General features: G+C 40.5%; 1 protein-coding gene across 1 annotated transcript in view; it reads left to right on the top strand.

Moving 5' to 3' along the window:
* The window catches only part of PTPRS (protein tyrosine phosphatase receptor type S), a 600,332-nt gene that overhangs the window by 563,675 nt on the left and 21,596 nt on the right, over window positions 1–15,061 (top strand). The window contains exons 26-27 of the mRNA XM_073652674.1: window positions 9,444–9,563; window positions 9,832–9,986. Coding sequence (XP_073508775.1) covers window positions 9,444–9,563; window positions 9,832–9,986 — 275 coding nt within the window. The remainder of the gene's footprint in view (window positions 1–9,443; window positions 9,564–9,831; window positions 9,987–15,061) is intronic.

Consider the following 15,061-nt stretch of genomic DNA (forward strand, 5'->3'; position numbering starts at 1 on the left):
AAATCTGTGCTTTGGTCTGATGAGTCCAAATTTGAGATCTTTGGTTCAACCACCGTGTCTTTGTTCGACGCAGAAAAAGTTAACGGATTGACTCTACGTGCCTGGTTCCCACCATGAAGCATGGAGGAGGAGGTGTGATGGTGTGATGGTGCTTTGCTGGTGACACTGTTGGGGATTTATTCAAAATTGAAGGCATACTGAACCAGCATGGCTACCACAGCATCTTGCAGCGGCATGCTATTCCATCCGGTTGGCGTTTAGTTGGACCATCATTTATTTTTCAACAGGACAATGACCCCAAACACACCTCCAGGCTGTGTAAGGGCTATTTGACCAAGATGGAGAGTGATGGGGTGCTACGCCAAATGACCTGGCCTCCACAGTCACCAGACCTGAACCCAATCGAGATGGTTTGGGGTGAGCTGGACCGCAGAATGAAGGCAAAAGGGCCAACAAGTGCTAAGCATCTCTGGGAACTCCTTCAAGATTGTTGGAAGACCATTTCCGGTGACTACCTCTTGAAGCTCATCAAGAGAATGCCAACAGTGTGCAAAGTAGTCATCAAAGCAAAAGGTGGCTACTTTGGAGAACCTAGAATATAAGACATATTTTCAGTTGTTTCACACTTTTTTGTTAAGTATATAATTCCACATGTGTTAATTCATAGTTTTGATGCCTTCAGTGTGAATGTACAATTTTCATAGTCATGAAAATACAGAAAAATCTTTAAATGAGAAGGTGTGTTCAAACTTTTGGTCTGTACTGTACATATCCACTTAATGCAGCATGATGACCCCATGGTCCCCCACACAGTATCATCCCCTACAGTCTTCAAACACAGAATGGTGACTCACACAGTATGATCCCCCTCAGCCCCCCCAACACAGTATTAGTCATCACATAGCCCCTCACAGTATGATTCATCGCACAATCCCCCACACAGTATGATAGCCCCCATAGTCCTTCAACACAGTATTATGGCTCCAAGGTACCTACATACAGTACGATGGCCCACACAACCCTCTATACATAGAATGGGTCCCCATGGTCACCCACACAATATTAACCCTACAGGCCCTAAACACAGAATGACGACTCCAAAAGTATGATAGACAGACCCCCAAAACAATATGTTTACCACTACAACACCCAAACAGCATGATGGCCCCACAGTTCTCTAACATAGATTGATGACCCCCACAATATGATCCCTCACAGCTTCACAACACGGTATGATGGCCTCACATATTCCCCTCACAACTGAATGACAATAAAAAAAACTACTACTCACCCCGTCCCTGTTTTCCTGGTGTGCTGCTCTGGTCTTCGTTGTGTGCAGAATGAGACTCCACTGCAGGCGCAATCTAGTGATGTCATTGTGCCTTGCTCACACAGGCTGAATGTTGAAAGAGGGAACTGACAGCTAAGGCCCGATTCATTAATCAATTTTCACCAGAAACGGTTTGATATGGCACAAAGTTTCAGTGCAGCAAATAGTTGTCCAAATATCTTTTTTTCTTTTTCACCAGCTGTATCAACTTCTTGAAAAGTGGCCAAGTGCAGCTTTAAAATTTTTCATAATGTATACCACCGAATTGGTATAAATTATGACAGAATTGTACTCTATTTCATGAGTGGAGTACATTTCTTATTAAGTTAACCCCTTCACCCCTGAGTGATTTTTCCATTTTTCATTTTTTTTCCTCCTCTTCTTCCAAGAGCCATAACTTTTTTTTATTTTTCTGTCAATATAGCCATATGAGGGCTTGTTTTTTGCAGGACGAGTTGTGCTTTTGACACCATTGATTTTACCATATGCTGTACAGTTGCGCTCAAAAGTTTCCTTACCACGGCAGAATTTATCCTTCCTTGGCCTTGTTTCAGAGAATATGAATGATAACAGAAAAACTTTTCCTCCACTCATGGTTATTGGTTGGGTGAAGCCATTTATTGTCAAACTACTGTGTTTTCTCTTTTTAAAGCTCAATGACAACTAAAAACATCCAAATGACCCTGATCAAAAGTTCACATACCCTGGTGATTTTGGCCTGATAACATGCACAGAATTTGACACAAATGGGTTTGAATGGCTACTAAAGGTAACATCCTCACCTGTGACCTGTTTGCTTGTAACCAGTGTGTGTGAATAAAGGCTTTGTGCCCACTATGCGTTTTTCAAGCGTTTTTGCTGCGGAATTTCCGCAGCGTAAACGCTTGCAAAACGCTTGGTAATCCGTGCCCCATGTTCCCCAATGAAAATCTGCATGTTCTGTGCCCATGCTGCGGAATTTTCTGCAGCGGATTTTCCTTGCGGAAAAATCTGCAGCATGTCCATTATTTGTGTGTTTCTGCATGCGGATTTGAGGTCCCAATGCATTTGAAAAACGCAAGTCAAATCCACATGTAAAAACGCTGCAAAAACGCATCAAAAACGCGTGTAAAATCCGCAAGTGTTTTTGACTGCCAAGAACATGCAGAAACGTTGCAGAAATTTTCTGCTTCATTTCTGCATCTAGCGCACATACCCAAAAGCCGAGTGAGTTTCTGGAATCCTGACAGACTCTTGCATCTTTCATCCAGCCACTGACGTTTTTGGATTGTGAGTCATGGAAAAGAATTGTCAACTGATCTACGGGAAAAGGTAGTTGAACTGTATAACACAGGAAAGGGATACAAAAAAATATCCGAGGAATTGATAATGCCAATCAGCAGCATTCAAACTGTGATTAACAAATGGAAAATCAGGGGATCTGTAAAAACCAAACCACGGTCAGGTAGATCAACAAAAATTTCGGCCACAACTGCCAGGAAAATTGTTCGGGATGCAAAGAAAAACCCACAATTAACATCCGCTGAAATTCAGGACTCTCTGAAAACTAGCGGTGTGGCTGTTTCAAGATGCACAATAAGGAGGCACTTGAAGAAAAATGGGCTACATGGTCGAGTCGCCAGAAGAAAGCCATTACTGCGCAAATGCCACAAAGTATCTCGTCTACAATACGCCAAACAGCACAGAGACAAGCTTCAAAACTTCTGGAACTAGGTAATTTGGAGTGATGAGACCAAAATTTAACTTTTTGGCCACAATCATAAACGTTACATTTGGAGAGAGGTCAACTAGGCCTATGATGAAAGGTACACCATTCCTACAGTAAATAACGGAGGTGGATCGCTGATGTTTTGGGGATGTGTGAGCTACAAAGGCACAGGTAACTTGGTAAAAGTTGAAGGAAAGATGAATGCAGCACGTTATCAGAAAATACTGGAGGCAAATTGGGATGTACTTCGACCTTCCAACATGACAACACTCCAAAACACAAGGCAATGTTATTGGCTACAGCAGAACAAAGTGAAGGTTCTGGAGTGGCCATCTCAGTCTCCTGACCTCAATATCATTGAGCCACTCTGGGGAGATCTCAAGTGCACAGTTCATGCTAGACAGCCCAGGAATTTACAGGAACTGGAGGCTTTTTGCCAAGAAGAATGGGCAGCTTTACCATCTGAGAAAATAAAGAACCTCATCCACAACTACCACAAAACACTTCAAGCTGTCATTGATGTTAGAGGGGGCAAAAAACGTTATTAAGAATTGGGGTATGTGAACTTTTGATCAGGGTCATTTGGATGTTTTTGGTTGTCATTAAGATTTAAAAAGAGAAAACACAGTAGTTTGACAATAAATGGCTTCACCCAACCAATAACAATGAGTGGAGAAAAAGGTTTTTTGTTATCATTTATATTTTCTGAAACAAGGCCAAGAAAGGAAAAATTCTGCCAGGGTATGTAAACTTTTGAGCGCAACTGTACTAGAAAACGAGGGGAAAATTGCAAATAAAGTGCAATTCCACAATTGTTTTTTTGTTTTTTTATTTACCAATGTTCACTATATATGGTAAAACTGATCTGGTAATATGATTCCCCAGGTAAGTACGAGTATAGAGATAGCAAACATGTATAGGTTATTTTTTATTTAAGTGGTGAAAAAAAATTCTGTAATTTGTATGAAAAAAAATTTTTTGCGTTTGTCGCCATTTTCCAAGACTCAAAGCGTTTCCATTTTTTGGGATATAAGGCTGTTTGAGGGCTTATTTTTTTGCACCCTGAACTGATGTTTTTATTGATACCATTTTATTGATACCATTTTGGGGTGGATACGATGTTCTGATCGCCTTTTATTTTATTGCAATATTGCGGTGATCAAAAAAAAACTAATTCCGGCGTCTTAAATTTTTTCTCATTACGCCATTTACCGATCAGATTAGTTTACTTTATATTTTGATAGACTGGACATTTCTAAACTCGGTAATATCAAATATGCATTTTTTCAAAACTCTGTTTTTATTGAAAGATTATAACATTTTCAATTACAAAGATACAAAAAGAAGAATAAACAGAACAATATCAGCATCAATATAAGTAAAACGTCCAATAAAATATCAAGTTATAGGAAGAAAAAGGAGGGAAGGGAAAGGAACATTTTAAGCCATCAGTATTACAATTATGAGGTTACTAAAATCCAATGGAAACCATACATAATGCAGCCAGGCGTGGACCAATGCAGACCATAATCAGTACAGGGAAGAAGCACACCACAAAAAAACGGTGGGTCACATCAGTCTGATGAAAGACGGTAGGCCTCGGATTCCTGGCATTCAATCCTGTCTCTCTAAGTCTCACAGTATCTATCATAGTCAGTGGGGGATTGGGCAATCAAATGTTCCATCCTATTTAGGAGAGTTTTTTCAGAGACCCACTTCTCCAGAGTAGGTGGAGAAATACTTTTCCAGGAATGCCTCATAGAGCCAGGCATTGTGCTCAGTAACTACATTCCAGTAGAAAGTTAACTCTTAACATACCAGCCACCTCTCTCTAGCCCAGCACATCTGCTCACCTCCCTGCCTCTTACTTGCTTGCAACAGAACAGGTCTAATCACAGCTCTCTTGCTGCCTAGAGTGGTATGTTTGTTCAAATGCCCTGTAATCTCTGTTAAACATGGTGGTAGTTGCATAGGCTTAGAACAAACCATTGATGGCTGAATGTGTTACAGCAGAAGTTCTTTTAGTTCTACCAATACTATAGTTTTAGGCTATGTGCCCACAATGCGGCTTTAATGCTTTTCTCGCGGAAACGCATTAAAAACGCTTGTAAAGTTGTCTGCCGTGTTTCCCAATGACAATCCGCATGTGCTGTGCACATGCGGAAATTTCCGCTGCGGATTATCATTGCGGAGAAAAATCCGCAGCACAACCATTAATTGTGCGGAATCGCAGCGAAATCACCGACCATTGACTTGCATTGGACCACATAACATCCGCATGACTTCATGTACACATGTGGATATTATGCGATTCAACTCTCCTCCAGACCCGGGTACCATAGCACATGTAGTTAAAAAAGAATTAAAATAATAAAAAAAACACATACTCACCTTCTGATGCCCCCTGTCTGCTCCCGGCAGCACCGCTGGCTCTTCGGCTGCTCGCGGTGGTGTAAAAGAACCTTCCATGACGTCATTTAGTCATGTGACAGGTTACGCGACCGCCGACATCAGCGGTCGCGTGACCTGTCACATGACTAAATTACATCATGGAAGGTCCTTTTTAGAGCACCGCGAGCCACTGAAGACACCGGACGCACCGTAGAGGAGACCGGGGGCCATCGGAAGGTGAGTATAATGTTTTTTTTTATTTTTCAACATTTTTATTTATTTATTTATTTTTTTTTTTTACTATTGATGCTGCATTTGCAGCATCGTAGCTTGGTCACACAACATAAATCCATGCCGGTTGCATGGATTTATATAGTGTGACCAAGTTATCAAGCACTTTTCCAAGTGATGCTAAAATCGCCTGGAAAAGCGCTTGATAACCCACATGCGGAATCGAATGTTAAAAACACTTCGCAAACGCTTCTACCTGGCAGAGAAAACGCATGTAAAATCCACATGCGTTTTTTCTGCCAGGGAGATGCAGAAACGCTCAGGAAAAATCCGGAGCATTTCTGCATCGTGGGCACTTAGCCTTACTCTTCACCATATGTCATATCTCCTGAAGGAGGAGAGCCCCCCCTACTAGAAACCAGGAAGGATGGAAACTGAATTGCTCTTGCCTGCTCAAGTGACAACTTAAGAATACCCTTTTAAGTTCTGCAAAGAGAATACAGAAGATTCTTTTCTGGGTGTGTCAACATGAAAATAAGTAACTAGTGGTGTTTCTGGGTACTCCAACACCCAAGAGCAACTGTCCTTTGAATTTTTTTCGAAAGTCAATCTTATAGTTTATACTGTATGGTATAAAACTTCTTTATAATGGCTCTCAATAGTGGACAGATGCCTCCATTCTGACAGTAGCCACTGTCAGCTGATGTGCACCTGAAAATGACCATAAATATAGTGTGCGAGCTGTTTGAATCTCCTGTTGCCATAGGCCCCGATTCCCCAGATGGAGACTTAAAGTGTGTTCTTTCTGCTTCCACCTAGCAAGTCCTAGCAGGTGTGTGCCTGGATACTGTGTAACTGTATAGGAAAGTGTTGCAGACTGCTCTCCTAGGGCTCATACTCAGCTGCATGAAAAAATCGGATTGCACTCTGACTAATGTTATTCAATGATTCTTTGCTCAGATGCAACTGAGAAAAAAATCACAGCATGCTGTGATTGTCCGCGTATATGGGACGAGACTGGCCAATGCAAGTCACTGGGTGCGAGAAAAAGAAATCGCACGGCACACACCATGCGAGTGCCATCTGATTCTTACGCACCCATCTCCTAGAAAACACGACATTTCATCAGCCGAGTACAGTAAAATCACAGTGTGACCCGTTACAATAGAATAGATATATATATATATACATAGAATAAATAGAAATATGTGAGTGACATATATAATTAGTGCAGTGCATGTGTAGCTTACTGTATATGTATTTTAGTAATAAATAAATTAATGAAAAAAATGGCATAGGATCCCTCGAAAATTTGTTAACCAGCTGAGGGAAAGTGGACAGCTGGAGACTGATGTTTATAGCCTGGTATGGGGGTAATAAATATGTAGCGTTCCAGGCTAGTGCTGACGTTAGTGAGTTGAGCAGAGTTCATCGGCTGTGAACTCCATTCACCTTATTCATGTCACCACGAGGCACTGATGCTGCGCAATCACGCGCAGCTCAATGTCTCTGCTGGATGTCAGGCTGAACGGTCGCATCGTGCCACTATTCATTGAGGCATCTAGATGTAGCAGAGCTAGACTTGTCGTAGGCGAAATGGATTATCTTCTCGTCAGACAGGTGCGGAATATGGTGGTTTATTATTTTTTCTTTTTCCATAATAAACGGGTAAAAGAGGAGGGCGTGTTTATTTCAAATAAAGGTGTCGGTGTCTTTATTTCTATTAAAGGACTTTATTTAGGCTGTGTATTATTTACAATTTGACTATGGGGTTATAGACGCCTCTCCACTACTAACCCCTGGGCTTGATGTCAGCTGCCAATACAAAGCTGATATAAACCCCAATACTATCACCCCACTTACCAACACACCAGGGCAAGTGGGAAAAGTGGAGGCTAAGTGCCAGAATCGGCACATCTTATGGATGCGCAATTTCTGGGGCAGCTGAGAGCTGATGTTTTTATTCTGGGAGGGGGCCAATATTCATGGTCCCTTCCTAGCCTATTAATAACCTCCCACAGCTCTCTGCCTAGCCTTTGCTGGTTATTAATTAATAGGGGGACCCATGTCATTATTTTGGGGGGTCTCCCATTTTAATAACCAGTAAAGGCTAAGTATACAGCTGTGAGCTGATATTAATAGCCTGGGAAGCTCCATGTGTATTACCCCCTTCCCTTGCTATAAACATCAGCCTCCAGCTTTTGGCTTTCCCTCTGCTGGTTATTAAAATTTCAGGGGTCCTCACACCATTTTTTTTCATTAATTCATTTAATTCTTAAATACATTTACAGTAAGCTACACACGCAAAGCAATGATTATATATCTCACGCAAATATTTCTATCTATGAGCGGCAGTCAATAAGTAATGCCTTCTATTTTTTTTCTCCTTTTAATTGGCAAGAAATTCAAATGCAATTACATAGGTTGAAAACCACAACATTAACGATTAATGTGTCACTTTTCAATATAATCTCCATCCATTTCCACAGTCTTGGTCCACCGTTTAACAAGGGCATGTATTCCAGCATGGTAAAAAGCATTCTTGGGATCCACCGTGCACAAACTTTTCTGTATCCCAGTTGTCCAATAATTTTCATCACACTGCCTTTACTGAGGCAGATAATGCCACACAATTCATCTGCAGTCACCTGGCGGTCACCACGAATGATGTCATCGACTCGCTGAATGTTGCTTGGAGTCACTGCGGTTACTGGCCTGCCACTCCGCATTTTGTCAGCCAACGGTGATGGCCCTTCAGCTGTGTTACAGCGACGAACCCATCGTCTAACAGTACTGACATCCACTGTTGCATCACCGGACACATTTTTCAGTCTCTCATGAATTGGAATGGGCGTTTCACCTTCTGCATGCAAGAATTCAATCACAGAACGTTGTCTAATACGAACATCGATGTCAACCATTTTGCAAACGGATACAGTCCTGCCACCTGTTGATGCAGGAAGTTGCAATTGCTGTGGATTGGAGAAGAAGGTTTGAGGAATTGTGCCAAATTCAAATACTTATAACTACCTTATTTAAGGAGAAAAAAAATAGGAGGCACTACTTATTGACTGACCTTTGTATATATGTTTTGAAGAATATTTACTTTGAAAACTATCTTTAAATGACATAGAGAATTACTCTATGTAAAATCTAATGTTAAAATCCCATTGCATACTGTTTGCATTCGCATGTGATTCGGATGCTACGTGAGAAAAATCGCACTGTATTTGCATGACACTCATCTCACATTTCAGGAACAACATCGAACCGATTTTATTAACGCAGATGGCTATGAGCCCTCAAAGAGAGAGCCAGTGCAAAGAATCTTATATTGTGTGGTATAAACTTTTATATAATGGGTCTCAATGTTGGACAGATGCCTCCATTCTAATGGTATCCACTGTCAGCATATATGTACCCAAAAATGGCCACAAACATACAGGTAGTGTGCGCTTAGCCTTAGAGATGCTTTTTATTAAAGAATTTCACTGTCATAAGCAAACCTGAACAAAATACCTGTGTGAATAAAACCCTGTATCTGTCTGCTTTTTTTTTCAATTTACATATAAACATAACAGGAAAACAACGATGGTTGGAGAGTATGACAGGTTGCATAGTTAGGCTGGTATATTGTCTGATACAACACATCTAATGGTAATGTCCAGGAATAAAGTAGAAGAAGATACTGTATTAGAAAACTTCTGCTTTATTTTTATTTTGATGAATTGGAACCTGATTTCTCTTAATATTGCGTCTCATAAATGTATTTTTTGCTGATAGGTGAAATGTGACCAGTATTGGCCAAGTAGAGGCGCAGATACATATGGAATGATACAAGTGACACTCCTAGATACAATTGAACTTGCGACTTTCTGTGTGCGGACATTTTCTCTACATAAGGTAAGTTTCTCAATGGACTGTAGAGAAAATCGAGAGAACTTCACAGAGTTTGCTTCACAAGGACTTTAGAGCATATATTAGTCAGGCTGTGGCTTTTTCTGTCAGTTTAAACTATAAGGATTAATGGGCTTGATGAGAGCAATTGAGTCTCAGCCGTTAGCATGTTCCATCATTGACTTGTGTGACATATTTCAGGTCAGGATTTGCAGTTGTGTAGTTATATTTCTCTTACTTTCCTTCAGTCTGATTGTCTAGTCTCTGGTTACAGAATGGTTCCAGTGAGAAGAGAGAAGTACGACAATTCCAATTTACTGCCTGGCCAGATCATGGAGTCCCTGAGTACCCAACTCCATTCCTGGCATTCCTCAGAAGAGTAAAGACTTGTAACCCTCCTGATGCCGGACCTATTGTTGTACACTGCAGGTATAGGCAATGTTTTACAAGAATCTAAGACAACTGTGATTCTAATATCACCTCATAGCAAGTATGATGATCACTTTTAGCTAAACTACAGTCACTACTTTAAAATCACTATAAAGTCCGACACCTCGAGTAATACAGATTATTAAATGGCATTAAACCAGTTATTTCTCCATCTTCATCCTTCTCCATCCTCAGTACACAAATGAGATTTGTTGTCAGGGTCCGTTTAGATTTACTGACTGGCGACACGATACAACTACCTATCGGTAAACTCTCACTGATCGGCTAGTCATTTACTAGCCTGTTTACACAGACAGAACAAAGCAAATGATGTGCACTGAGTGATCTATAGCTAATCATTTAGTGCACATAGGCTGCCATAGTTCTCAACAATGTGAGCCTTGATTACACTGAGCGATGCACCGGCGAGAATGATGATCCTTTATGCTGCATAAAAGATCGTTTCACCCAATGAATGAACGTTTTGATCTTTCATTGGATGATCCGCAACCTGTTTATGCTTCAAGATATTCATGAAATGAGTAATTTTAACAAATGCTTGTTCACTATTCTTGTAGTGTAAATGCCCCTTTAGTCACTATCACCCTAACATGATAAGTAATGCAAGAGATATCAGAAGGACATAAAAGCTTTGCTACATATAAACTAAAAGTACAAAGATGTGACATAAGTAATAAAGGTAACATTGCACTCACAAGACCAATCTGGCCCCTTAAAAAGCTAGAATGTTGAGAGTCTGACCCTAATAAATTTAATATTGACCCCTTTTCAGGTTGAAACTACTATGATGATGGACTGATTACAATGGGTATCTAAAACCCCCAACAAATAGCTGATTTTGTCAGAGAAAAAGTAGGAGTAATGAAGTATTAAATGCAGCCGTTCATATAAATGTTTGTATGTGTATAGATTCCCATTGTCACACCCGCTCAATGCATTCATCCCACACTTTTATACTTCCATTATAAATGCAGTAGACACCGTAAAAAGATTAGATTATAGTTAATACACATGAGAAATGACTATTGATGTTTAGTTGATTAATCCATTACTGAAAACCTTTGTTACAGAAATCCTGTGCCCCAGATGATTCCCAGGGATGCCACCGTCACAAAAAAAACAGCACTTTACCCATATACTCTCTACACTGGAATAGTGTTAGATGGGTTGTCAGGTGAAAACAAGTTATTACTTATCCACAGGTTAGGTGATAATGGGTCCCAGCAGTTGGGGTCTAACTGCTGGAACCAATTGGCAGAATGGGGCACTTTAATAGAATGCTCGAGTGCTGCGCCCAGCTTTTTCTAGCAGTCCCATAGAGAAAGATTGGAGTGGCGGTCGGGCATGCTCCCTTCTGCTCCATTCGAACGGGGAGAAAAAGTGCCCTAGTCTAGGATAAAAAATTCTCATCCTGCCTATCAGTGCGGGTCCCAGCTGTCGGAACCCTCCAATCAATATGAAATCACTTATCCCACAGATAAGTGAGAAGATGTTTTCAGTGGTCAACCCCATTAAGCTGCACATAGTCATAATGTTTATCAGAAATAATGCATGTATTGTGTGAAGAATAATTAAGTCATTTGGACTGAAAAAATGTCATCAATCAAGTTGACCTTTTTCTGACATGTTTTGCATGTTTTCTTTGATTCATGTCAAAATTTTATCAATTTGACAGGCAATAAGTCATTGAGGGAGGAATTGATCATTGTGGATTTTCATTAATTGTCACATCACTACAATTCTTTGTTTATAGGATCTTTTGTGCATCTGAAGTGGTCCTATGTCAATCACAGATATGTCTGGCAACCCGCTCTGTGTCTCACTGGCACTATAAGACTTTTTCAGGGCATGGGTTTCCCTCTGCAGAGAAGGGTGTGTGTTAGCCATGTGCCAGTTTGGTCAGTTCTGCTATAATCGCAGGGTACCAGGGCTTGTCACCAATCTATGCCCCTTATTAAAAGAAGTGATACTTCAATGATGAAGGGGCAGCAGCACGGAGCTTTATTAGGTGGAGACCCTTCTGTACATGGACAGAGCCTTTTTACACCTCACAGCACCTTAGGCACTAGGTATAACTCCACCCTAATTGAAGGCCTCTCCATTTGTCATCACAGTTCATTTGTTTATGAGCAGTTGTAATAAGAGCTCAGTGTGAACAAAAGAGGAAAGTAATAATAATAAAAAAAAACTATTGGTTATCATTGACCACCATTTGTAATACCATAAAAATAAAACTTAATAATACTTAAATAGTTACAGTAACATTAGCACAAAGCATCGCCACCTTGCACACAGCCAGGAGTTTAACAGTGTGGGTTGTGCTCCCCAAGAGTCTGTTAAGCTCTTCTAGGAAATACAGGGCACACTGTAGTGTTTCAGAATTTGTAATACATACATGAATTAGTCCTACCCTAAAATAATACATAGGCTTGCAAAAGTTTTCACCCCCTCCCTTGGCATTTTCCGTGCTTTGCTACCTCACAACCTGGAATTTCACTGTTTTTTGGGGGGTTTGCATCAGTTCATGTAGAGAACATGCCTACAATTGTGAGTATTTGGTTTTCTTTTTATTGTGAAGCAAGCAACAAATAGGACAAAATAACTGAAAATTTCAGTGTGCATAACTATTCACCTTCCTAAAGTCAGTACTTTGTAGAGCCTCCTTTTGCTACAATTACAGCTGCATATCACTTTGGATAAGTCTCTGTGAGCTTTCCACATCTTGCCACTGGGATTTTTGCCCATTCCCCAAGGCAGAACTGCTCCAGCTCCTCTGGTGAACAGCAATCTTCAAGTCTGACCACAGATTCCCAATTAGATTAAGGGCTTTGCTTTGACTAGGCCACTCCAAAACATTTACACATTTCCCCTTAAACCAATCGAGTGTTGCTTCAGCAGTATGCTTTGGATCAGGTCATTGTTGTCTTGGAAAGTGAACCTCCATCCCAGTTTCAAATCACTGACAGACTGAAACAGGTTTTGCTCAAGATTATCCCTGTATTTAGCACCATCCATCTTCCCCTCAACTCAGACCATTTTCCCTGTCCCTGTCCCTGCTGCTGAAAAAAATCCCCACAGCATGATGCTGCCATCCACTGTGGGGATGGTGTTCTTGAGGTGATGAGCTGTGTTGGTTTGGCACCAGACATAGCGTTTACCTTGGTGGCTAAAATGTTCATCTGACCACATCACCTTCCTCCATATGTTTGGGGAGTCTCCCACACATCTTTTGGCAAACTCAAAATGAGCTTTAGAATTTTTGTGTGTAAGTAAAGGCATCTTTCTGCCCACTCCTCCATAAAAGCTACGTTTATGGAGTGTGCGGCTTATTTTAGTCGTATGGACAGATACAGTCTCTGCTTGGGAATTCTGCAGCTCCTTCAGGGTTACCTTTTGGTCTCTGTGCTGCCTCTCTGATTAATGCCCTCCTTGCCTGGGCTGACAGTTTTGGTGGGTGACCCTCTCTTGGCAGGTTTATTGTGGTACCATGTTCTTTCGATTTGATAATGGATTTAATGGTGCTCCAGGTGATCATTGGAGATTGGGATATTTTATTTTTTATAACCCAACCCTGACTTCTATATCTCAATAACTTTGACCCTGATTTATTTGGAGATTTCCTTGGTTTTCATGGTGTTGTTTGGTTAGTGGTCCTCTTGCTTAATGGTGTTGCAGCCTCTGTGACATTTCAGAAAAGGTGTGTATATACTGACAGACCATGTGACACAGATTGCACATTGGTGGACTTCCTTTCACTAAGCATGTGACTTATGAAGGTAATTGCTTGCACCAGAAATTTTTAGGCTCTTCAATACGGAAAGGGTGAATACATATGCATTTGCCAATTTTTGGTTATTTGATCCCATAAATTTCATTTGTGCTTATATTTTTCCACTTCACTTCACCAACTTAGACTATTTAGTACTGATGCATCGCACAGAAATCAGATTACAAAAATATTTAAACACAGGTTATATTGTAAAAAAAAAAATAGCTAAAAAGCCAAGGAGTGAATACTTTTGAAAGCCACTGTTCAGTTACTAAGGGATGCATTTACTGTGGTTGGTTGTGGCCTTTAATTGACTGGCTACATACAGGTCAATTGACAATCACTTATAGTCAGATAGATAGACTGACTGCGCTACCATGCGCAGAGACCAATCGTTAATATGATCATTCTGTGCGCTTGAGAATTGTTCTCAGCACCATGTGCCCTGTGTATACAGGATGATGTGCTGCTGAAAACTATTTCAAAGCATGATTTTTCAGACCCAACAAATGAGTGTTTTGTTTGTTCATCTGGTGATTGTCAGTCTGTTTCAAGTGGCCGATAATCTGGAAATGAGTGTACTGCTACTATACTGTGATTAGGTAATACTACCATAGTTTATTGAATAATGATGTCATACCCGTCCCTGAATAACACCAATACTGTAATACATAACTCCAACAACACGTGACTAAATAATTATCCACTGCATACTACTGCTGAATAAAAAAATATATAGCAATCCCAAAATTACCACCCAACTTTACAGCGTTATTCCCATAATTGAAAGTTTTCTCCTATCCATAGGATAAGGCGATAGCTTTCTGATCTCTGGGTGTTTTGCATGAAGCAGAGGTCAAACATGCACACCTCCACGCCATTCATTGTGTACAGTACTGCCATAAATAGACAGCTACATCACATTCATACTTACGGGTATCTGTTCTTGGAAAGCATTACCATGTCAGTTACACTGCAGATTTCACTTATTCAACCCTATTAACATATAAAGAGGTCCAATAGATTAAAAAATTCTGGTAGAAAAATAATATTGCATGCAGCACTTTTCTCTCTGTCCTTAGACTAAAACAGCCTAAGACCTCATTCAGATGTATATTTTGCATGTACGTACATGTTGTATCAGTGCAATTATTATTCTTATTATTGTGATTTGCTTATATAGCTCCATCATATGCCGTAGCGCTTTAGGGTATGTGCACACGATCCGGAGGCGGTGCGAATTTGACTCTGCATGTTTATACAGCGTCAAACCCGCAGCAGCCAG

The sequence above is a fragment of the Phyllobates terribilis genome, unplaced genomic scaffold (assembly GCF_046119375.1).
Source record: "Phyllobates terribilis strain yellow unplaced genomic scaffold, ASM4611937v1 Scaffold_1__5_contigs__length_1240528914, whole genome shotgun sequence".
Classification (NCBI taxonomy): Eukaryota; Metazoa; Chordata; class Amphibia; order Anura; family Dendrobatidae; genus Phyllobates; species Phyllobates terribilis.